The 24,829-nt window shown below is 38.7% G+C and overlaps 1 protein-coding gene across 1 annotated transcript; it reads left to right on the top strand.

Annotated features, from left to right (window-relative positions):
- Positions 1–305: 305 nt before the first annotated feature.
- On the top strand, positions 306–3,300 carry LOC147426414 (pentatricopeptide repeat-containing protein At2g03380, mitochondrial-like). The gene has a single exon (XM_086498814.1). The coding sequence runs from the start codon at positions 443–445 to the stop codon at positions 3,083–3,085; it is 2,643 nt and encodes an 880-aa protein (XP_086354940.1). The 5' UTR covers positions 306–442; the 3' UTR covers positions 3,086–3,300.
- Positions 3,301–24,829: the final 21,529 nt, after the last annotated feature.

The following is a 24,829-nucleotide window of genomic DNA, read 5'->3' on the forward strand; positions in this document are numbered from 1 at the left end:
CCTCAAGACGACTCCAAGGCAGCTGCGCAATAGTCTAGCATGCGGTATGGGTGCTCAGTATGAAGTATGGCTGGTCAGTATGAAGGCGATGCAAGGGTTGACAATTGGAACTGTGGACGCAATGCTTGTGGGCGCACGACTAAAGTAGCCGGGAGAGGAAAAGAAGGCCGTTGGGAGCAGCTCATGCTGATTGGTTGCGGTAGACGGCCTTGCTATTGCTGGGAGGGCTGGGGTGTGGGCTACAACGGCCAGCCAGCCACTTGCTGGCCAAAAAAAGGTGGTGCCACGTAATGAAGCGCCCCTGCACGATGCCTTTTGGCTAGCCGGCCGAGCCAGTTGTGCTCGTGCTAAGAGAGAGAGAGAGAGAGAAAAGTGTGCAGCTAATCCATCGTTAACGCCCTTCACCACTAGCGAAGATGATCCTTACTACACCTAGGAGCAGATGTTGCAAGCTGCTTCCGTGCTTAGAAACCCGTTTCTTCCAGGATCCCCATTGCAAGAGAGAAAAACTAAGGCTTGGGTATGTGTCTGTTTGCACCCCGCGGAGCACGGCAAGGGCACAACAAGGCCCTACAGGCAAGCGGACAAGACCTCCGTAGAAGCCAGGTGCTTATCAGATGATGTTCCCTCTGCCATTCTTCAGCAGCAAGTGATTCTCCGGTTCTGCAATGTGGGTCTTTTGGAGGAAGCTCTCAATGTCATGTCTTCTGTCAAAACTGCTTTGCCGGATCACTTATATATCTCAATTTTAAAACTCTGCAATAAGAGCAAGAAGCTTGTTTGTGCCAAGTATGTCTATGATCATGTCAAAGAAAACTGCTCAGAGTGCTCGTGCCTTCTTTTGGAGCATCTGGTGGTCACTATGGCGATATGCGGTGACATTGAAGATGCATCCAAGCTATTCAACACGTTGACTTTTAAAACTGTCATCTGCTGGACTGCCATAATAACCTCATGGATAGATTGTGGGCAGCCTCAAAAAGCCCTGGAGATGTATGATTGCATGGAAAATGTTGCCGTTGAACCAAACCATTATACCTTCGTCAGCCTTTTCAAAGCTTGTGGAGGCATCCCTGATGTTAAAAAGGGCAAGAAGCTGCATGCAGATGTTGTCAAAAGGGGCTTGTCCACAGACACCTTTGTTGCCAACTCCCTCGTGAGCATGTATGGGAAATTTGGAGCTATTAAAGAAGCTGAAAATGTGTTTCAGTCACTATCCTACCACGATCTAGTGTCGTGGAATGCTATGCTCTCTTCATATATTGAGTTCCATCATGCTGAGCAAGCTCTAATGTTGTATAGGCAGATGCAAAAGGAAGGGGTGGCTCCAAACCATCGAACTTTTGCTATAGTACTTCAGGCATGCAGTACTCTTAAAGAGAAACATGAGAGCTTACTTGATACAGGGCTATCAGAACAAGCAATTGAAGAATTGGGGCATGCATTACACGCGGATGCTAAGAAGGCTATCTTGGATTCAAATGCGATTGTGGGAACTTCCCTTGTAAGTATGTACAGTAAGTGTGGGAAGGTGCAGGAAACAGAAAACACTTTCAGGTCCATGTCTTGGCATGATGCTGTTTCATGGACTGCTATGCAATCTGCTTATGTCAGGCATGGGCATGAATTAAAAGCATTACACTTGTTTGTGCAAATGCAGCAGGAAGGTATAAGCCCAAATCAGCAATCATATCTGGTGGCTTTGCAAGCTTGTGTCTCTTTAGTAGAGAAGAGTGGACATGGTATCTGTGAGGAGTGCTCAGAAGTAGTGTTTCTTACAATTGGCAAGATGCTATATGAGTGTGCAGTTAGAAAGGGACATGCTTCGTATCTCGTTGCTATTAAAAATGCATTCATAAATCTGTTGGGAAAATGTGGAGCCATTACGGAAGCAGAGGCTTTTTTTTGCGCATTGTTTAATCGTGATATCGTGTCTTGGAATACTATGCTCTCAGCATATGTTGAACAGGGGAAAGGGAAGAAGGCGTTACAGCTATTTAAGCTCTTAACAGAGGAGAACGTAGAACCTGATGAGCTTACTTTGGCGACTGCTCTCAAAGCATGCGGTGCTCTTACAGAAGACGAACAATGCACATTCCCCAAGGGGCAGTCAGCTGAACTTGTATGTATGGAGATTGGAGTGGCTATACATGGATTAGCATTGCAAGAGAAGTTTGGCTCCTGTTCTTTATTGGGAAACACACTTGTGCGTATGTATGGAAAATTCGGCATGATTGCAAAAGCAGAGGAAGTGTTTTGGGGCTTGACCCAGCGTGATGTTGTTTCGTGGAATTCGATTCTTTCTGCATATGTTGAGCAGGGACAAGGAGAGAAAGTTCTGCTTTTGTACAAACAAATGCAACGGGAAGGTGCGTGTCTGAATGAGATCACAGTTATGTGCGTTTTAAAAGCATGCAGTGAATTGAGTAGTTTGGAAATGTGCAGGTCTGTTCACTTTGCTATTATCTCATCTGGATGGGATCTGGATCTTTCACTAGCAGCCAGTCTAATCCATGCATATGGAAGTTGTGGAAATATGGTGGATGCCCAATTGGTCTTACGTTGGCTGCCTGAGCCTGTTACAGTGTCTTGGAATGCATGCTTGGATGGATATGTGGGCGTGGGCAATTCCATAGCATGTGCAAATTTGTTCAGTGAAATGCAAGAGTGCGACCTCCAGCCAGATGAAGTTACGTTTGCGTCTCTTCTCTCAGCTTGCAGCCATGGTGGATTGATCCAGAGTGGTTTCCAATACTTTGAATCAATGATGGTAGAGTATGGCATTACACCTGATTTGATGCATTTCAGTAACTTGGTCAATCTCTTTGGTCGAACTGGCAATCTCAAAAGGGTGATGAATATATTAGAGAGCATGCCTATGCCCCCTGACTTGACCCTTTGGTCAAATTTGTTGCTTGCATGTGGCATACATGGAAATGTGGAGCTTGGGCAAGAAGCGTTTAAACATGCAGTGCATCTGCAATCCAAAGACTCCTCAGCGTTTGTATTCATGTCAAATTTGTGTGCTGAGGTTGGTTTGCCACAACAGCCAGGTACGGGCAAGGAGCAAATTGGCTTTCTATAACCCATCAAAATTGGATGGCCACTTTTAGATTCAATTTTCTGTTGTGGCTCCTCTATCTCTGACTGAATACCTACAGGAATAGAGGAGCTGATGTTGGGACTCATGAAGGTACGGTATTTTTGCATCGAGGAAGAAAAACCCCACAACAGGTAAAATTCCTATTCTATTTCATGTAGTATTCTACTGCATGGTCAAGAAGCAAGTCATTTGTTGCCTATGGTACTTACAATTGTTTTGCGCCCAACACTCACAATAACTCCAAAGAGAGAGAGAGAGAGAGAGAGAGAGAGAGAGAGAGAGAGGTGAAGCGGTCAACTCAATAACTCCAAAGGCAACTGACACACCATAAAGTGGACTCAAGAGGACCAGAGAGTGGACTCTGGTTGCATGATATAGTGAGCCAACTCTGGGCCAGGCAAAAGCTCTAAAAATACTAACACAAAAAAACCCACAAATATAGGACAATATTAAAATGGGTTAAATTTTTGGTACAAACTCTATATGCCCTAACAGTAGGATGGGAGAGTGGCCAGCCCACAACCTAGGGTTTGAGTGCAATCAGGAGGAGTGAAAGCATTTGGAAGGTGAACATAAACCTCTAGCATTCCCTCTTAAAGACAGATGTTAAGGAAAATGTTGTTGGAGTTGTGACAAATTCTGGAAACTACAAATGACCACCAAGCCAAAAATGAAGAATCCAACTCCAAGTGAAGATAACCATAGTTGAGGGTGCAATGATCAAGTCAACATGAAAGTTGAAAATTATGGCAAAAAAGTGAAAGAAGTCACGGAAGAGGATAGAATGAAGTGCCAAAGATAGTGTATCATAGCCCATCGGCTAATGGTGAAGCAAATGGAGAGGCGGAGAGGTGATATTCTTCTTGAAGTAGAACACTCTGACTAAAGGAGAAAGGTTGCCATGGTAGAGAAAAAACTGGCAACACTCGAAGTGCAAAGGAACTAACATAGGTGTAGGCCAAAGGGACAAATGAAGAGGCTAAGGGTGTCATAATAATCAATATCTAATTCTCCTAAATGATTTTCTCATATTAAATTGATCATTTAATGTGGGGAAGTGCCAGGGGAGAAAAAGCTAGAATATTGGTTAAGCTAGCAGACCGGCCACAATAGGGATCCAAAGGAGGAAAAATAGGGATCCAAAGGGGGGGCCATCTGCAAAAGAGCCATGTGCAACAATGGGCTAAAAAGACCCTAAGGTTGAGCCCATTAAGACTTCCAAAATGCTAAGGTTCCAAAATTCAAAGGTTGTGTCCAAAGGTCAACCCTAGGGAAACTTGGATGCTTTGTGTGTGCCCTAAAAGTCTTTGCACATCCCTACATGGTCACAAAAGGGGAAAGGGGGACACATGTCAGAAGGCTATCACTTATGCTGCTTAATAGCCATTGGCTTGACTTGGGGAGGTCCAATGGGGAGTTTGCAAGAGCAAATAGCAAGAGGGCTCGCCCAAGAGAGAGAGAGGGGTGATTTTTGGCAAGGCATTATCACACACACACTCACACAATCTCATGTGTGAAGAAAGAGAAGACTATCTCTTCCCAACCTTTAATGGAGAGCTCATCACCTACTCCAAGCTTGTGAGATAGAAGCCTACATCAACACACTCTTGGCTTATGGATGCAAATCCAACCAAGAGCCAAGCTTCAATGCATGCTCATCTTCTCTACCAAGCTAATTACTAAGCTAAAGCTATGCTAATATGAGTGATTATGTGAGGAGATGTACATCTTTCTTGTAAGATACTCCTTCTTCCTCTCAATCTACTCTCATACCCTGCTAGCTTTTGCTTAGTGCATGAAGCTTTCATCTTCATTGCACTAGCTAGTCTTGAAGGAACACAAAGAATTGTATTGTACAATGTCTCTCTTGATGGGACAAACCATAATACAAAGCCTTTTGGAGGGGGGACCAGCTCCATGCAAATCCGGTCCTCAACTGTTGTCAATAGCTTAATTTCTCTCTTTTGAAAGTATTGTTGATGCTATCTAACTAGGTGTTATGCTTTTTGTTGCTCTCTCCACCCAAGCACTCTTGTAATTCTCATTAGGAATCTATTCTAATGAAATGCCCACTATGTTCATGCTAATTTCCGCTACACATAAGTTTTTAGACCATTAAATGTTACAAAGGGCAATGTTGGAAGTCAATAACTTGGTTGAGCCATCAGCTCTCTAGGTCGTAGATGAACCGTTCCCATGTGCATCACTACGATGTTCACGATGCCTCTTACATTTAGCTACAATAGGTATAGGTAGCATTGAGGTCAATTTTGCAAGGTAGCACTAAGGCTGTAGGTCGTAGATGAACCGCTACCATGTGCATCACTATGATGTTCACGATGCCTCTTATAACATCTAGCTACTTATGTCCATGTCTTCCACAATAGGTATAGGTAGCACTCAGGTCAATTTTGCAAGGTAGCACTGAGGCTCTAGGTTGTAGATGAACCGTTACCATGTACATCACTATGATGTTCACGATGCCTCTTATAACATCTAGCTACTTATGTCCATGTCTTCCACAATAGGTATAGGTAGCATTGAGGTCAATTTTGCAAGGTAGCACTGAGGCTCTAGGTCGTAGATGAACCGTTACCATGTGCATCACTATGATGTTCACGATGCCTCTTATAACATCTAGCTACTTATGTCCATGTCTTCCACAATAGGTATAGGTAGCACTGAGGTCAATTTTGCAAGGTAGCAGTGATGGGCATTCTTACGTAGCTCCACTACCATGGCCTGCTAGAGTGATATCCCCTGCAACAAGGTTAAGAGAATTTTGATCCTAAAGATATTGAGAAATTTGTAGCAAAGCAAGTAGCAGGTTCTCCAAAGTGGTAGAATGAGCAAAGGAAACCCTTAAATGTTGCAATGACTTTGAACTCATTTATTGTAAGGAAAATTTAGGATTTTAAAATCGATTTATTTAAGGGGAATAAAACAAAAATTTAAATAGAAAGAAAGGGTCACTGGCAAGGACGGAGGAGACATGGACAACTGAGAGGTGCATGTGCATGTAGGCAACATGCATAGGACCTGCACTGCATCAAGTGGTGATAGGAAGAGGGGTGCAGGTCGACAACATGGCAAGAGGAGGCCGAATTATATGCTAGCTTTGTGTTCAAGGGACAAAAAGTGATGGAGGAAGGGGGGAGGCTAGCTGTCACGTGCTCTTGTCAAACAAGCTCCGTAAGCGAGCAAGGGCAGTCTCAAATTCTAAACACCCTAGCGGGGACAGGAATTACGAGAGAAGAGGTAGATGAAGGTGAAAAAAAGTATTTCTTAAGCAAAGAAGTAATTATCTTATATATGCTTTCTCCATAGCAAGATCTTAGCTTAATTAGCATAATAAAGAAGGAGAAGAAGAGAAGATGAGCTCACTTGCTCGGATTTGCTTCCATAGCCAAGTTCTTGTGCAAGGAAATCCACCCTTGAGCTCCCATGTGAGAGGGAGTGTGAGAACACTTGCTTAGCCACTCTTGGGCCATTCAGAATGAAAGGTAAACGAGAGAGAGCCCTCCTCTTTTTTTTTTTCTTGCTCACTTGCCAAAGTTATCAAAGAGAAAGTTAATACATGGCCAATGAGAAGTAAAAACTTAAAAAACAATTAGATACATAAACAAATACATGTCCCCCCTTGCTATCTCGAAAAAAAGAACTCGCGCGTGCGCACACACACACACACACACACCAACTTTCACAAAGCAAGTACAAGCTACTTGGGACATATAGCCTAGCTAAACTTTGTAAAGAGGGACTAGGGTCAACTTACCAAATATGATGGAACTGATCTAACCTCAGGGTTTTAATTTCTCTTAACATTGATTAGAAACCATTAAGTTTACTAGCTTGAGTGCAGTATCTTTGCACAATCCTTCAGAGAGTTTATGAAATTGACGGGAGCTAGAGCCTACCTGCTAATTTAGAACCTGCTAAATTAGAACGAGCTCTTGTAAATGTAAGCCCACCCTTGGGGTTTTAGAACTTCAACTCCTATACAAAACCTAACAATGCTTGGAGGTACCATAAAGCTGGTCTCAAAACTTGTTAAATTCAAACTAGTCTAAATTTAATCCTGCTAAATTTTTTTTTCGACACACCATAGGGCCCACAGGGGGAGGTGCTTATCCCTTCCAAATATTAGCCATGTTACATGGTCGGGCAAGGGCCGCGTACCATCGGGCAAGAGCCACGCTTAGGCATCACCATGGCCACCTAATTGATGCACCACATGCTGGGAATGACGGAGAGAACTCGTAGAAACCAGCTAGGAACCTCCTCCTCGGGTGACCCACCCCAGGAGGAGGATGCACTCGAGTGTCCAAGGGCAAGAGCCCTAGCAACGTGAACACCAAGTGAGCACAAGGTGTCCCTCTAGAGTGTGACCCAACAGGGGCTTTGAACCCACAACCCGTAGGTTGAGAGGCCAAAGCCTTACCGTTAGACCAACTCTTTGGGAACAGACCTGCTAAATTTAGATTAGCTCTTGTGAATTCTAACTTCATCCTAAAGCTTTCTAGAATTCATAGTTGTAGTCTAATGAGAAACTTTTATTATTTGAAATTAACACAGATAGTTTCTATTTTTAGACTCCTATAATTGCTCTAAGTAATCTCCTTTGTCTTGTACCTTTGATCAAGGCTGTTCGAGATAGAATCATACTTCCTTGACATGTACCTTTGACCAAGATAACTAAAGAGAAATTATCCTTTCTCTTTTATATACTTCTCTCCTTTGGTCTCAAGCCTTTGATCCAGATGGTCTATTAGCACTTTAGTCAATTCCTCTTGTTCTGTTTTATTTTGCCCAAACTTTCAATTTAAGATGAAAAATATTTATTGAAGGTTAGAACTTAATTTTCATTACATTATCTCTCCCTTGAAATCATAATAGTCCTCTACTATGGAGTAGGAAAAATTAAGTCACAACTAATCCTGTTACTTTGGGTAGAAGACTCCTTTTCAACCGTCAACATTCTTTCACAGTGTGCTAATTCCACTTGGTGCTTGGAAGACTTAATTTTCACAAGCATGTCTTTATTTAGCCCTTACACCTTATAGAGTAGATTGGAAAAGTTTACTTGGTGCTTGAGAGACTATGCTGTCGCAAGTATGATTCACTGTATGCATACACTTAATAAACTTATGAACATTAACAAAGGAATCATAGAGTCAAAACACGACAAAATTCTTTATAAAATATTTTGCATACTTGGTTCTTACCCTTGACATGAGTCATTATAAGAATTTATACGGTTTTAATTGGATGTCTTACATCCACCTTGCATTTGCAAAAGGATAATTCTTAAATTTGACATGATATCTTCGGATAGTCTTACCACTTCTTAAAGCCTTGTCTTTAAGTCATAGAATTCTCTTTGGTTGTAGGATCTCTTCTTGTTGGTTCTTCGGGTGGCTTGCCCTTATAAGGTTTCAAAAGGCTCACATGAAAGGCATTATGAATGAGCCAAGTGCTTGGTAACCTTAATTTATAAGCTGATTCATTAATTGGATTAAGGATATGAAAGGAGTCCTAATATCTTTTTTCTAGCTTTGTATAATATTCATGATGACACGTTGGGCGTCCATGTCTCCCCTTGCATGTTGTATGGGCGAGGCATGCTTTGGGAATCTTAAGCAATACCCAATCATTTTATTTGAAGGTTAAGACTTTTCTATGCTTATCAGTAGCAACCTTTTTCTTTCGTTGCATGAGGGATATAGCTTCCTTAATATTTTTAAAATATTATTTCACACTCGTTTAGTACCAAAATAAGACACTTGAATGTCCTTTTTTTTACAAATTTAGATTAAATACTACTTGCAATCAGACCGTGTACTTAAGAAATCCCTCTTGATATGCTTAAATATGTTAGCTAGAGCGCCTTTTGATAATACAACAATGCATTTTAGAAGCTATCATGATCAAGAACAATACTCATCAAGTGGACCCCCTTAAGACTACGCTTGATGATTTGAAGAAATAAACTTTATAATCTCAAGCAAGATGAAGAGACCTTGTAAAATTTTATGTGACTTTCCACAATTGTGCTATAGATAATTGCAAATTTCATGTGAAAAAAAAATACTTGAGGGTATATAAAATAATGGGAAGTTCTAGTTGATATTGCCATTTCAAGCCTATCGTTGTATACAAAAGAAAAATATGTTTTTGATGTGTTTGTGAGTTTTAGAAAGTGATACATTGCTTACCTTCTCCATTGAGGACTTAAGGTGGGCAAATAGAAGTGATTTGGTAAGCAAAAATTATTGGATCATTCCAAATAATCAAAACTACACATGAGAAAACTTTGACATTTTAATTCTTGAGACATAAGTATTCAAACCTAGAATAACTTCAAATTTTTCATGTAGATCAACTAAATGTGTTAAAGTATGTGGTACAGACACAATTAGAGCACCTAAAACCTTGGTTTCAATGTTATTGTGGAGGACTCAAGATTTTCAAAAGTTTTTCCACAATAAAAGGTTCAAGATAGAGCTCAAGCAATGAAATTGAGTTAGGGAGCCAGAAAATTACATAGTTTCTTGATTTCAAATTATAGATTCATTTGTAGTGGTCAAATTGGAGTACAATAGCCCCACTTTTATGAGAGGACCTTTGGAAGGCCAAAATTATGCTCTTAGTCAGCATGTGCTCAAGTACAAAATTATATCTATAACTTGCAAGTGACTTGGAAACTAGTCCTTGAATAACATTCCATTGTTTTGTACTAGTAAGTACTAACACTAGGCTTTTACAAACATAAAAAATGTCATCTCTACAAGAGGATATAAGAATTTTAGGTACTAAAATTTAAGACTTAGAACTTACCATAATTCTCTCCATAGGGCATGTATTTTAACATGGAGAAAAATCGAATGTTTTCTTTCCCCCATAACCAACCTATAGTAGAAGCAAGGTGTAAAAAGCTTCTTTCTAGCTTGACAAATAAATTGGCAAAACATGGTTGGAAACATGACACTTTAGTGTCTTAGGACACTTGAGTGTCCAATCACATAACTAGTGTTAAGATCTCTACTATACTTATTAGCCACAAAGATCTCAATCATTTTGCATATTATATGATTTCTCTTTCTTCCCTAGTGCAATATCTGAAATTCCATCTTTGAAGTTTGAAGCTATAGCATACTCATCTATCATAGAAGATAAATCATTGTGGGTAGCTATTGATACACCATTCATTTTTTATCTTAGTGAAAGAGCATCAATCACTTGGTTGTGCTTACCAGCTATGTGAGCAATATGAAAGTTAAATTGTGAAAAAGTGTTCGTCCATCTCGTTTGCTTATCACTCAATTTAGTTTGTGTCAAAAATTACTAAAGAATTTGGTGATACGTATGCAAAATAAATAGAGTGCCTAAGAGATAATGCTTTCATGCATCTAAGCCATGTAAAATAGCCAACATCTCATTTTCATATACGCCTAGATTCTTTTCTTGGTCATCCAATCTTGTACTTTCATATGCTATGGCATGCCCTTCTTGAAGCAACATAGCTCCAAGCCATTGTCTACAAGCATCACATTGTACTTCAAAAGGCTTTGAGAGATCTGTCAGTATTAACATTGGTTGAGAGGTAAGCTTTTCTTTGAGATTTTGAAAGGATTCATTGGCTTTGTTAGTCCATATATATTTAATGTTCTTTTTAGCTAAATTATACAGTGGCCTTGCAATGGATGAGAATTTTTGTATGAAGTCTCCATAGTATATACACATTCCTATAAAAATTCTCAATGCATGCAGATTCATTTTGGTATAGGCTATCATTTTATTACCTGCAACTTTTCAAGGTCCATTCAGATCCCTACTTGGGAGATAATATGACCTAGATATTAAATCTCCTTTAAGAAGCAATCACTCTTATTTTGAAAAATATAAATCTTATTATCTCTCAAAACTTGAATTATTACCTTGTGTTCCTCAATAGACTTGGAGTAAATGATAATGTCGTCAAAGAACACTCCTGTGAAGTTTTGATGAGGTCTAAACAACTTCTCTATCATTTGATTAAAGATATATGGTGCATTGGTAAGCTTAAAAGAGAGTACTAGGAGTTCATATAGGCCAAATGTTGTATAAAAGTCTGCCTTATGAATATCTTCAGGTACAATCCTTATCTGATGATAACCATTTTTGAGGTCTATTTTACTAAAGGAAGAGTCTACCTACTAAAGTAGGTAGACTCTTATAGAATTTTGAATAGATCTTTTATCTTGGGAACATAAAATCTATTCTTTATGATTATTTGATTAAGTGTCTAATAGTCCACATACATTTTATGAGTACCATCCTTATGTTGTACTAGTAGAAATGATTAACAAAATGGAGATGAACTAGGCATGACCATTTTTCCACAAGTTCATTCACTTGCCTCATAATCTCCTTGAGCCAGTGAGACTTGATCAGGAGGATTATTAGCAGGTATAAGTTCAATGAAATGATCATCTTGTCCTCTTTTGGGAGGCAGCTCCATCTGTAAACACATCTTGACACTCATTTATGAAACTTGACAATTCGAACTCCTCTTTAGTTTCATTTTGACATCATTAGGAACACATGCATCTTTCTTTGACTCTTTGATAAAAACCATGTAGCAATAAGGATAAATTTTCATTACTTTGTCTAAATCTTGAGTATGTATAGGTGGTATAGCGTTACCCACACTATTTACATCAAGTGCAACATCCTTACCTCTATAGGAAAAGAAGACTTTTCTTTCAGGAAACTTCATAGTGGCAACCATGCGATCAAACCATGGTGCCCCTAAGATAATATCTTCATATTTCAGTGGGGTGATGAAGAAATATTCTTTGTCTACATAGCTTTGCACATGGAGCCTTAGCTTCCCAATCATTAGAGAGAGTGAGGCCCTTGTCCTTTGAGATCTCCATTTGCTTTCACCACAACCCCCATCTTGCACATGGAGCCTTAGCTTCTCAATCATTTGAGAGAGTGAGATCTCTTGTCCTTTGAAATCTCCATATGCTTTCACCACATCCCCAACTCGAAGTCATGAATGCCTAACTTAGTAGCTAGCTCAACATATATAAAAGTTGTAGGTGGAGCCAGGATCAAATAGTATGAAAGCATCATGCTCTCTTATTTTTCCCCAAGCATAAGAGAGTGATGCTCCTTTGCAATGGAATTCCTCTTTTAAATCTTCCACCATTGTAGCTCTAGGGGGGTCATTATTACCTTCACTTCTTTTAGGACACACATGTGAAACATGTACTTGATCCCCACACTTGAAACACTTGTTATCCTTACGATAAAGTTCTACTTCTTCAGGTGAAAGTTTATTTTTACCTTTGTAACCTTCATCCTTCACCTTTGATTTGTTGTTATTGTTGGCCTTATATGAATTCTATGTTGCATTGGTCTTCCCCTTTGGCTCAACTGGTTCCTTAGATTTCATAGACATGGAGCCCTTCTTACTCCCTTACCAAAAATGAATCCTTGAGGGAGACCATTGTATGATGTATGACCATCGAGATAGTTTTAGGCCGTTGTGAGTTGACATACTCACTCATATCTTTGGATGGGGCATCAAAAAATTGTTTATTTTGTTTTGTAAAATCTATGTTTTTAAAGATAGTGGCTTTGAGATGTAACTTCCTCTCCCCGTGAAAGAGTGTGCATTTTCCTCTTGCATGTATTCATTTATAGATTTCTTGAATGCTCAAAATAAATATAGAATCTTTGCCCAAACATAATGACCATAGATCATAAATTGCACTTAAATAATGAAGTTTCTATAAACTGCTATCATTCTACATAGTCCATAGTTCACTTATACTTTTGCCACATGTGAGCTGCAAACAATAAATAACTATTTATCAATTTCCATTACAGCTACAATGACTCACCCTTTGGACACATACGCTATGGAAGTGCTATGAGACTGATGATGTTATGTATTATTCAAGCTATATTCATGTTAAGCTTTTTGTGGAGCAAGGAGTGCATGCACACTCATCTCCCTCTAACTTATGGATGATTTGGAAACTGCATCACATAGGATGTTCGTTTTTATACAAGATTGGATATATGACTAGAAGGGTAGTGAACTAATATATGGCACTTGTAATCCATCACAAGGATGGATAAATATAATCTAAAAATAGGGAGACTCACACAGAGAGTTGACATATTATATGATACATATTCCACATGTGGAGAGTAGGAGTTCTTGTGGAGAGTAGGAGTCCTAACGTGCTCCTCAGAGGATAATTAATGCACACTCTATTTATATAATTACATGGTAAGTTTGTCTATTTGAAAGTGATTATGATTTTTGCTTACAAAAGTGGCAAGATAAGAAAGTACGACAACCTTTATGTGTTTGTAGGGTAATGCACATTTTGATAGTCTTTACCTAGTGTTCTTTTTAACATGTGCATCAAGATGTATAGCTTATAAAATCTTTATGCTATGATCATTTCGTATGTCTCATGTCCTCAATCACACTATAAGAGAAAAATTACAAAACCGCTAGCATTGCAAGAGAAAATAGAAAGAGAAAAGATTGCATGTGTGGCAATTGACGTGGTAGTGGTTTAACAACAGTATACATGGTAATAGATGCAAGAATATACCCACGACTATTACCACGTTTATTGGTTCCACTATTACCGCGGGTATTACCGCTAAACTCCTATTCAAAAATAAAGGTGCTCATTTGGGCCACCCAATTTTGGGTGGCTCAAATGAACACCTTCATTTGAAACATCAATTTGAACATTCTTTTCCTTGACAATTTAATGTGCAGAAGAATAACTATTTAAAAAAGCTACAAATAAAATGAAAATAGTTGTATATACATTGTGCCACATTGGGACTTTATGAGAGTTTAGAAAAATAATTTTCTATCTAATCCTCCTCCTCCTCATCGCCAACAACAGGCATATACGTTTGATCGCCCTGACTCTACATTAACCCAAACCAAATTAAACAAATATCAACAGCTCAAAACAATTGATACAATATTATATGTTTAAACTTACCTCTTTTAGTGATCCAATCGCTACGTCAAATTGCTTATGAAAGATGTGGTTGTTCTCCAACAACCATCACCAAGTGTCAAATTTTGTATGCCGCTCCCAAAACTTGACCATCTCTCTGGTTAGTCGACTAAGAGTAATATTTTCCTAAGTTAGCAATAACAACAACAAATCAAACCAATCTTACATATTTGTCCTTCCATGCTGTCTTTATCTCTCGAGCCATAGTGCGTGGGAGTTTGTCTACCCCGAGCTTTGTGTTGTTGTTTGTAGGATGAGCTCGTTGCAACCCGATCGCTCTTTTCTTGCATTGTCCACTCCCACCCTGCATCTACCATGTTTCCACCGTGACATTAGGGCCAAAAGGGCCTCAAAAAGGGTGGTGTAAGGAATTGATGAGCTTTCTAATTAATGGAGCATTTGATGGTCAAAACGGCTCCAAATTTGGCCGTTGTGGGTATTCAAAACATATCTAGATCATTTAAAGAGTATCCCAATACAGATCTTTCAATATGCAAAAAAGATGTCATTTTCACACTATTTTGTCCCCTACTGGACCTATTTTATTGGCTTAGCGGCACATACAAAATTTTCACTTCTGAATGATGGTTTTCCTCACTACTCTTTCTCTCAAGCCATTTAATTAGGCTCTCTTCACCCTCACAAGCTTTCCAAGATCTCTCTACCTTTGCAAGAGGATGGCCATTTATGGTCTAGCTAGGAGGACCACCACCATTTTTCTCTCTTCATCATTGCAAGAGAACCAGCATCTTATTCTTGTCACCATTGCAAGAGAACCACCATTTTGTTATCTTCACCCTCACAAGATTTCTAATCTTTCTCACTAGTTTTTCTTTAGCTAGAAGCTCACTTCAGCCTGAAAGTTTCCCATCATTTCTACTCTGCATGGAAACCATATTTCTCTCCTCACCCTCACAAGATTTCCAAACTTTCTCACTAGTTTTGCTCTGGCTAGAAGCTCCCTTCAACCTCACAAGATTTCCCAATATTTCCACTCTACTTGAAACTCTTTAAGTTGTTCCATATGGAAATCAAGCTTAACCAAGTGTAAGAAACCACAGGGGTTGTGTATCAAAGGCTGCAGACGTCTGATCTCAAGCATTACAAAGCCAAGAGAGCAAGCAAATGGATATGGATATAAGTAAACTTGCATCCTGTTGATCCACAAAGTAGAAGGTAAATAGAAAAATTTGAAGCCTTACTCTCAAAAATAGCTTTCCATGGTGGCCATTTGCATTTGGAGAAGGATCCAAATATTTTTAAAAGGACAGGAAATGTTTTGAAGGATGCTTCAAACGGGAGGTTTAAAAGCCAAAATATTCACTCAGTTTTCTCTAAATTGGAAATTGGACAATATCTTGCAACATATGCTCTATCTACATGGACCATATTTTGAAAAACAAGGGCCCATTGCAACACATAGATTTTTAAAACTCTATTTCTTACTCTCCCTCTTTCATTTCTCAAGTTTTTTCCTCTTTTGTTTACTTTAACCTATTTATTTTTCTATTCTAATCACAATCCATTTGCAAACAAATCTACTCTTACATCCATTTGTAAAAATAACTACTCGAGTGTCCATTTGCAAACAAAGCAAACAAGTTTACAATGACACGCAATAAGATTTATCTACTTCACTAAGCAACCTACATCAAAAAATCAGTAATGATAATCCCTATTGCATCAATCGGTCAAATGAATGAGGTACGTGCACTTCTTAATCTCCTATTGTTTCTATCTTTATGCATGTAAGTGTGAGTGCATGTGTGTGTGCGTGTGTGCGTGTGTGTGTGTGTGTGTGTGTGTGTGTGTGTGTGTGTGTGTGTGTGTGTGTGTGTGTGTGTGTGTATGTGTGTGTGTGTGTGTGTGTGTGTGTGGAGTATAATACAGTAGGGAAAGAGGGAGGGAGGTTATGTGATTACCTTAAGTTGTAGAGATGGTTGTCCATTAGGTTGAGCATCCTATGTCGATTGCGGTAAGCCCCCCTCCAAAGACTCCTTTGCAAACAACCTGAAAATGTGTGTGTGTGTGTGTGTGTGTGTGTGTGTGTGTGTGTGTGTGTGAGGGAGAAGGAGGGGAGAGATGGACAAGGGAGACAGAGGTAGAGGGTGTGGGAGGTAGAGTAGGGAGGATTGGGCAAGGTGTAGGTGCAATGGCAGAAAAGAGGAGGGTAGAGTATGCCGCGTATTATGCCGCAAATACGCGGCATACTCTATCCTTCTTCCTTTTCTAGGTGCAAGTAATTATCGCGTGCATTACCGTGCCTATTATCACGTAACATCATTTCAAATGGATACAAACATTTCTGAGGTAGGAGGGGAGGAGGGTTGGTGGGGGTACAAACCACCCCCCTCTACCCTTAGATAACCATAATTCATACATAGCCTTTTGTTTTTTTTTTTAATGATTCTCCTTTTTAATCGTCAACATTCTTCCACAGTGGTGCTAATTCCACTTGGTGCTTGGAAGACTTGATTGTCACAAGCATGTCTTTATTTAGCCGTTACATGCTTTAGAGTAGATTGCAAAGTTTACTTGGTGCTTGAGAGACTATTCTGCTGCAAGTATGATTCATTGTATGCATACACTTAAAAAACTTATGAACCTCAAATAACGTATCATATAGAGTCAAAACAAGACAAAATTCTTTATAAAATATTATTTTACATACCTGATTCTTACCTTTAACATGAGTCATTATTAGGATTTATAAAGTTTAATCGGATGTCTTACATCCACCTTGCATTTGCAAAAGGATAATTCTTAAATTTGACAAGATATCTTTGGATAGTCTTACTTAAAGTCTTGTCTTTAAGTCATAGAATTCTCTTTGGCTGTAGGATCTCTTCTTGACCTTCAAACTTGGACATTTCTTCAATGATTGATTCTTTTGGTGGTTTTCCCTTATAAGGTTTTAAAAGGCTCACATGAAAGGCATTATGAACGAGCCAAGTGCTTGGTAACCTTAATTTATAAGCTGATTCATTGATTGGATTAAGGATCTGAAAGAAGTCCTAATATCTTTTTGCTAACTTAGTATAATATTCATGACGATGACACGTTGGGCGTCCATGTCTCCTCTTGCATGTTGTATGGCCGAGGCATGCTTTGGGAATCTTAAGCTATACCCAATCAGTTTATTTGAAGGTCAAGGCTTTTCTATGCTTATCAGTAGAAATCTTTTTCTTTCGTTGCATGATGGATATAGCTTCCTTAGTCTTTTTAAAAAGTTATCTCACACTAGTTTGGTACCAAAATAAGACACTTGAGTGTCCTTTTTTTAACAAATTTAAATTAAATGCTACTTGCAATCAAACGGTGTACTTAAGAAATCCCTCTTGATATGCTTAAATATGTTAGCTATAGCGCCTTTTGATAATACAATTCTACATTTTAGAAGCTATCATGATCAAGAACAATACTCATCAAGTGGACCCCCTTAAGACTACGATTACCCCCTTAAGACTATGATTGATCATTTAAAGAAATAGACTTTATAAGCTCAAGCAAAAATGAAGAGACCTTGTAAAATTGTATGTGACTTTCCACAATTGTGCTATAGATAATTGCAAATTTCATGTGAAAAAAATTACTTGAGGGTATATAAAATAATGGGAAGTTCTAGTTGATATTTCTATTTCAAGCATATTATTGTATACACAAGAAAATATGTTTTTGATGTATTTGTGAGTTTTAGAAAGTGATACATTGCTTACCCTCTCCATTGAGGACTCAAGGTGGCAAGTAGAAGTGATTTGGTGAGCAACAATTTTTGGAATATCATTTCAAATAATAAAAAATACACATCTTGAGACATAAGTATTCAAACCTAAAATAACTTCAAATTTTCCATGCAGATCAACTAAATGTGTCAAAATATGTGGTACAGACACAATTACGACACCTAAATCCTTGGTTTCAATGTTATTGTGAAGGACTCAATATTTTTAAGAGTTTTTGTACAATAAAAGGTTCAAGATAGAGTTCAAGCAACAAGATTTAATTGAGTTAGGGAGCCAAAAAAATACATAGTTTCTGGATTTCAATATATAGATTCATTTGCAGTACAATAGCCCCACTTTTATGAGAGGACCTTTGGAAGGCCAAAATTATTCTCTTAGTCAGAATGTGCTCAAGTACAAAACTATATCTATAACTTGCAAGTGACTTGAAAACTAGTCCTTGAATAACATTCCATTGTTTTGTGATAGTAAGTACTAACACTAGACTTTTACAAACATAAAAAATGTCATCTCTACAAGAGGATTTAAGAATTTTATTTACTAAAATTTAAGACTTAGAACTTACCATAATTCTCTCCATAGGGCTTGTATTTTAACATGGAGAAAAATCGAATGTTTTCTTTCTCCCATAACCAGCCTATAGTAGAAGCAAGGTGTAAAAAGCTTCTTTCTAGCTTGACAAATAAAATGGCAAAACATGGTAGGAAACATGACACTTTAGTATTTTAGGACACTTGAGTGTCCAATGACATGACTAGTGTTAAGATCTCTACTAAACTCATTAACTACAAAGATCTTAATCATTTTGCACTTACATCCATTTGCAAACAAAGCTACTCGAGTATCCATTTGCAAACAAAGCAAACAAGTTTACAACAACACGCAAGAAGATTTATCTACTTCACTAAGCAGCCTACATTAAAAAATCATTAACAATAATCCATATTGCATCAATCAGTCAAATGAATGAGGTGCATGTACTTCTTAATCTCCTATTGTTTTTATCTTCATTCATGTGTGTGTGTGTGTGTGTGTTTGTGTTTGTGTATGTGTGTGTGTATGTGGAGTAGAATACAATAGGGAAAGAGGGGGGAGGTTATGTGATTACCTTAATTTGTAGAGATGGTTGACCGTTAGGTTGAGCATCCTATGTCGATTGCAGTAAGCCCCCTTTCAAAGACTCCTTCATAAATGACCCCAACATGTGTGTGTGTGTGTGTGTGTGTGTGAGGGAAAAGGAGGGGAGAGATGGACAAGGGAGAGAGAGGTAGAGGATGTGGGAGGTAGAGTAGGGTCGAGGGTTGGGCAAGGTGCAGGTGCGATGGTGGAGAAGATAAGGCAGAGTATGTTGCAAATACGCGGCATACTCTACCCTTCTTTCTTTTCTAGACGCTAGTGATTACCGCGTGCATTACCACGCCTTTTATCACGTAACGTCATGTCAAACGGATACAAACATATCCGAGGTAGCGGGGGGGGGGGGGGGGTAATAAACCACTCCTTCTACTCTTATATTTCCATAATTTCATACATAGTCTTGTTTTTTTTAATGATTTTTTTTGTTTTTTGAATTGATAGTATTGAATATTTTATACTAACATGGGCAACTTTGACACAAATGGTGATGAAGCTAGATACTGTGGAACTATTGAAAGGATACTAAAGGTTCATTTTAGAACCTTTCATACCTTCATTTTTTATTGCAAGTGGTTTGCAAATGTGTCTAAACGGCATGAGAATGGCCTCTACATGGTGGACTCTAGTGTGCATCACATAGGGAGGTACGATAATTTATTTTAGCCATGCAATTGTGAGTAGGTGAGTAAAGTTCTACCTTCTTATTTTTATTTTCTTGTAATATTAATTATACTAACATTACTTAATTTGAGATTCTCTTCTATAGGTCATCTATATCCCAACAATACACCAATCAAAACTTGGGTTCATAATTCCCGTAACACCTCGGGGGAGAACCATTTTTGCCACAAATAAAGTGGAGACCATCTTTGACCCTCTTTAACCTCCTACTTTGGATGAGGGAGAGACAGAGGAGAGGAAGATCGATGATTCAAGTCCGACGGCTGTAAGTCTTAAGGAGGATGATTGTTCTGATGATAATGATTAGATGGAGGATGACAAATTCAAAGATGATGAAGCCAATGCATCCACAAACGACAATTCTATTTCTCTCTTTAATGATTTAGGAGCCATGGGCTTACAATTGGATGACGCTTCTTGTAGGGATCTTTTGGAAGAAAATTTTTGTATACTTTAAGTTATGAAATTTTTTGGTCGTGTCATCCATTCATCTCTCCCCCCCTCTTCCTCTCTCTAATTTTGTGAAGCATGTTAAATTATGTTAATCAAGTGATAGTGATTAATTTAGCTGTAATCAAGTATAATCCCACATAGCTAACTATTGTTCCATGTTTTCATATCTCTTTTTTAAATTTGAAAATTTCAGATAATGTTCTTTTATTTTTATTAAGGAGGAGGGAACCACCAAATCAAAGGGAAACGTTAAAATTTGAATATTTAACTCAAAATTTGAATGTTTAGGTGCTAAACCGGGTTTGAGAATAAACGCGATAATTTTTGTGACAATAATAGAGGCAACTGTTGCGATAATAAGTGCGAAAATAAATGTGATAATATTTGAAATGAAAAAAGCTCCCCCTCCCCCCCCTCCCCCCCCCCCCCCCCCCCCCCCCCCCCCCCGCGGCCCTATTCTCTCTTTCTTCTCCAACTGATTTTGGACTCTCCCTCTACAAAACGCAATAAAAGATTGCGGCAAACAATTAGAGATTTTTATAGTGTCAATATAGGTATTTATGGAGAATATTATGTTTTAAAAATATTTTTATCAAGTGGAAGGATGAATTTAATAAAGGTTCCACTTGTGAGAACATTGAATTCCATTTTACTTTTGTTTTTGAGAACAAAAACTATTCTTTAAGGATGGAGTAGTGTAAGGGAAAGGGTCCTACACTGGCTATGAACACAAGACTTTCCACATATCAGGCATGTATGCTAGGTGGGGCTCTATAAGAGAGCATTGTTGGGAGGTTAGTGGCATGCCTGTCACCCCCATGTTTTTACAATTGACCACTGACGATTGATCGCTCGTCACTGGCCTTATTATTTATAGATTAAAGAATAAGGAGCCTCAGTACTCACATTAGTTGTGAGGACTCTACCCACAAAGGTTTCCCTTTCTATACGTATCCTCATTGTGCATGCACACGTACACATATGCTTTTGTATTGGCGTCTCTTTTGATTTCCAAGGCAATCGCTCCTCAAAAACTCCCTACATCATGTCAAGAGACTATAAATAGCATTACAATACATGTTATATTTACAATGTGGTCCTATTATAGAAATCCCACCTCCCTCTAATGTATACATCCCAGCCCCTCTAATGTATACATGGCATTTTGGACTATTAGTAAGCCTCACTCGTTATCTCACATGATATGATAAATAATTTTTAAAAAGTAACTACCAATCCAACAACAGTCGCATACAAATCAATGCGTTTCCACATGGCTGGTCTTATAGCAATCAATATACTATCATGCTTATGTTTTAGCTTGTAAAGCCACTTACAACTAGTGGCCTTCTTGCAAAGAAATAAGTCACACAAAGAACAAGAAACATTCTTAATAATAGTATGATACTCGATTGGGATAGTAGCCAACCAAGTTTTCCATTTCATGTGTCCCTAAACAAGACATATTGTTTCTCTTTATACACACTTGAAATAGCCAAAGCAAAGAAATTTGATGCATAATAGGTATGTTAAGAACCTAAACGAGTATGCCTAGAAACAAGTGCATCAAATTTGTTCTCACATACAGTTAGGCAATACTTCTATCTCGCTCATATTCGGCCTTTTCTTCATCAACAACTTCATGTGGATCTACATTAGTAAGGCTAATCTGTGACACCTTCTTAGACCTACATAGGCTAATATTTTGTCTCATAATGCTCTTCGAGAGGTTTCATTAAAAACTTTGTATCATACGTGTTCAAGGCCCAATTAAAAAGTATATTTTCATGAATATAACACACCATTTTCCTATTGAATCTGTGTATCTTGCCCTTGACCAGTGCCCTTTTGTATGCTAATTTGTAAAGAACGTGGCTAAATAAATCCTTCCATTGTACTCATGTGCTATGCTTACATGTTAACAAGTGAAACTCCCAAGACAATGCTCTACATGTGTCTCAACCGTCAACAAAAAGAAACAACAAGGTACTATAGATGTCACGTGAGAATAAATATGTGTGTGGTTTATGTCACAAACGGGAGCGCACACGAATAATCAACAAGATGAAAATAAATAATCTTTCAACTAAACAAAGTTGAGGGAGAAATTCGACACAATATTTGGGACCACAAGATGGGTTGGTCCCCCCCCCCTTAAAGAGAATCCTTTATTAGGAAGAATCTTTTTACAAGCACAAGAACCGGAGAAAACCCCTCCGTTCTAAATCTCTGAATCAATGGTCGTTCCTTCCCGTAAGGGAAATCCGAGAGATGAGCTCTCAATCTTTTTTCGTCTGTACTCGGAGTCAATTTTTGAATTTGTTCTCGGAATTCCCAAGCGTAGGCTGAAGCCTTCTCGCTTCTCCTTCGCGATGAAGTACCTGCAAACACACACACAAACACGCAACAACAATTCGTATGGCGAATCCACAATTGATACCTGTCGCTCTTGCGTGGGAAAAGCGACTTCCGTGCTTTGTAGTCTCGCGATCTCTTGCGGTAGAGTCTTCTCTTGCTGACGTTGGTAACCTTCTTTCAGTGAGGGCATGTGGTGCTCTTATAGCTCCTTGGCCACGGCACGAATAGCTGCTCGCGTAAAGATCGCGACCGGTTTTTTTTTTCCGCTGCTTTACCCGAAATAGAGAGAGAGAATTCGTTGGCTGGTTTTGTTGCTTTATTTTCTAAGTGGCTGCCCACTTATTAAGTGGACGGCTGGCATATTTTAAAATTGGTCTGAACCTGCCCAAAAACTCAATAAAACCTTATAAGTTAAAAACAATGCCTTTCACAACATTTCCCAGGAGTCCCTGGATGCAACCACATGCACGAATGCAATGCAAACATAGATTCCTCGCGGGAAAGCGTTTGTTCTTCCTGGAAAACTCGTTAAAATATTCCGCTTTTTAAGAAAAGCTTCTCAGAACCCATCTTTATTCTTGTGCTTGCGTCTTTACGCGTATTCCTCTTTCCAGTTCGGGTTTCTTGCCAGACCCATGATATATTCCCTTTCCGATGCTCCCGTCACCCCATCACGTGATGCATCAAGAATATTCGTTTCCCGATCTCTCCCACCGAACTAACGGTAAAACCTCCTTGCCATGCTTAATGTCAAAATTACTCGAGAAAATAAAAATATAAAAAAATAGTCCATTTAGCAACAGTTTATGATAACAATGACTGTGTTGGTGAGTGCGCAATGTGGAAGGGACGCAAGGGCTGAGATTTTAGGGTTGAGAGAGAGAGAGAGAGAGAGAGAGAGAGAAACCCAGTGTTTGTGTCCTTCTTCTTTCTTCTTACCTCTGATATCTTGTCATGTCTATGTAGCACTCCACTCTAAGATGTGCACCTACATGTGCTCTCATGCTCTCTTCCACTCTCTATCTCTCTCCGATGAGTCCGATCATGGATCATGTGTATATATGTTATTGATTTTATGATATGTAGTGTGCTATTCGTACATTTTGCAAACCTTCTATGCTCCCATTATTAGAGTAGTGGATGTATTATAGCCACATCAATGTTTTTGGTGATACGTAGATCATAGCTTTGGATATTTCTATGTATCAATAAGATTAAGCTAAGTGTTTATTTTCACACTCTTTAGGCTATAAGTTATTGTATCAATAAGATTAAGCTACGTGTTTATTTTCACACTCTTTTAGGCTATAAGTTATTGTTGCATGTCTTCTTTTGTTTTTCTTCATGGCTATGCAAAGAGGGCATGCTTATAACGAGAATCTCGATATATATATATAATAGGAGGAAAATCTTCATATGTGGACTAGGAGGAGTTTACAATTAGGAGTTTGTATATGGATTCAAATTTTGAGTCTTCACAAAGTAACACTTGCCTTTAGATGTCCCTACCTAAGAAAGATGAATACATAGAGAGAGAGAGAGAGGAAAATGATAAAGAGAACTTAAAAGAAAACACTAAAAGAAAAATGAAAGAGCAGAGAAACACCTATGTTTATGGACACAAATTCGTCTTTTGACTTTCCACTTCCATGTGTCTTTTCATTTCTTAAACTCACCCTTCACTTATGCACTTAATATGTTTTGAAAGAAAATTTATTTTTTTGAGATTGGAGAGACCTAATTATACTCTATGTTTAAAAGTATGTTTCAAGGTATATACCAGCATGAGACCACCACCCTGTGGGAAAAATCCCAATTAATCTTGAACTTCCTGGCTTGCCTTGACAGTAGCCCCCACTCATGGATGACACCCCTCATGGAAATGCAAGCACAACCATGGTAGCCATATTAGCCTGCAACCCTGTGATAGTGGTGGTAGCAAGAGGCGATAGCTCGTGAGCATCTATAGTGCCATGTTAGGACGTAGGGTCCTCTAGGGTGCCTCAAGCAAGTAGCAACCCTTCTTGTTGCCGCCCATCCGCAACTTACTACTGTTGCATAGCTGGTGGACTACAAGTGCTAGTCACTTTCGGCCTTCCAACTGACCCCTACGGCTCTTGCTGCCATGCACTCTTCTTCTTCTTTTTTTCCATAAAGGACTCGAGAAATTATATTAGAAAGATCAAAATTACATTGGACACCACTGACTCAGTGGGTAGACTTGCCTTTAACTCTAGAATTACACAAAGGAGGCTTGACACAAAATAATTCCACCATGCATTTACACTTTCGGTTAAGGGTTACAT

This window comes from Adiantum capillus-veneris, chromosome 24 (assembly GCF_014529385.1).
Source record: "Adiantum capillus-veneris isolate H3 chromosome 24, ASM1452938v2, whole genome shotgun sequence".
Taxonomy (NCBI): Eukaryota; Viridiplantae; Streptophyta; class Polypodiopsida; order Polypodiales; family Pteridaceae; genus Adiantum; species Adiantum capillus-veneris.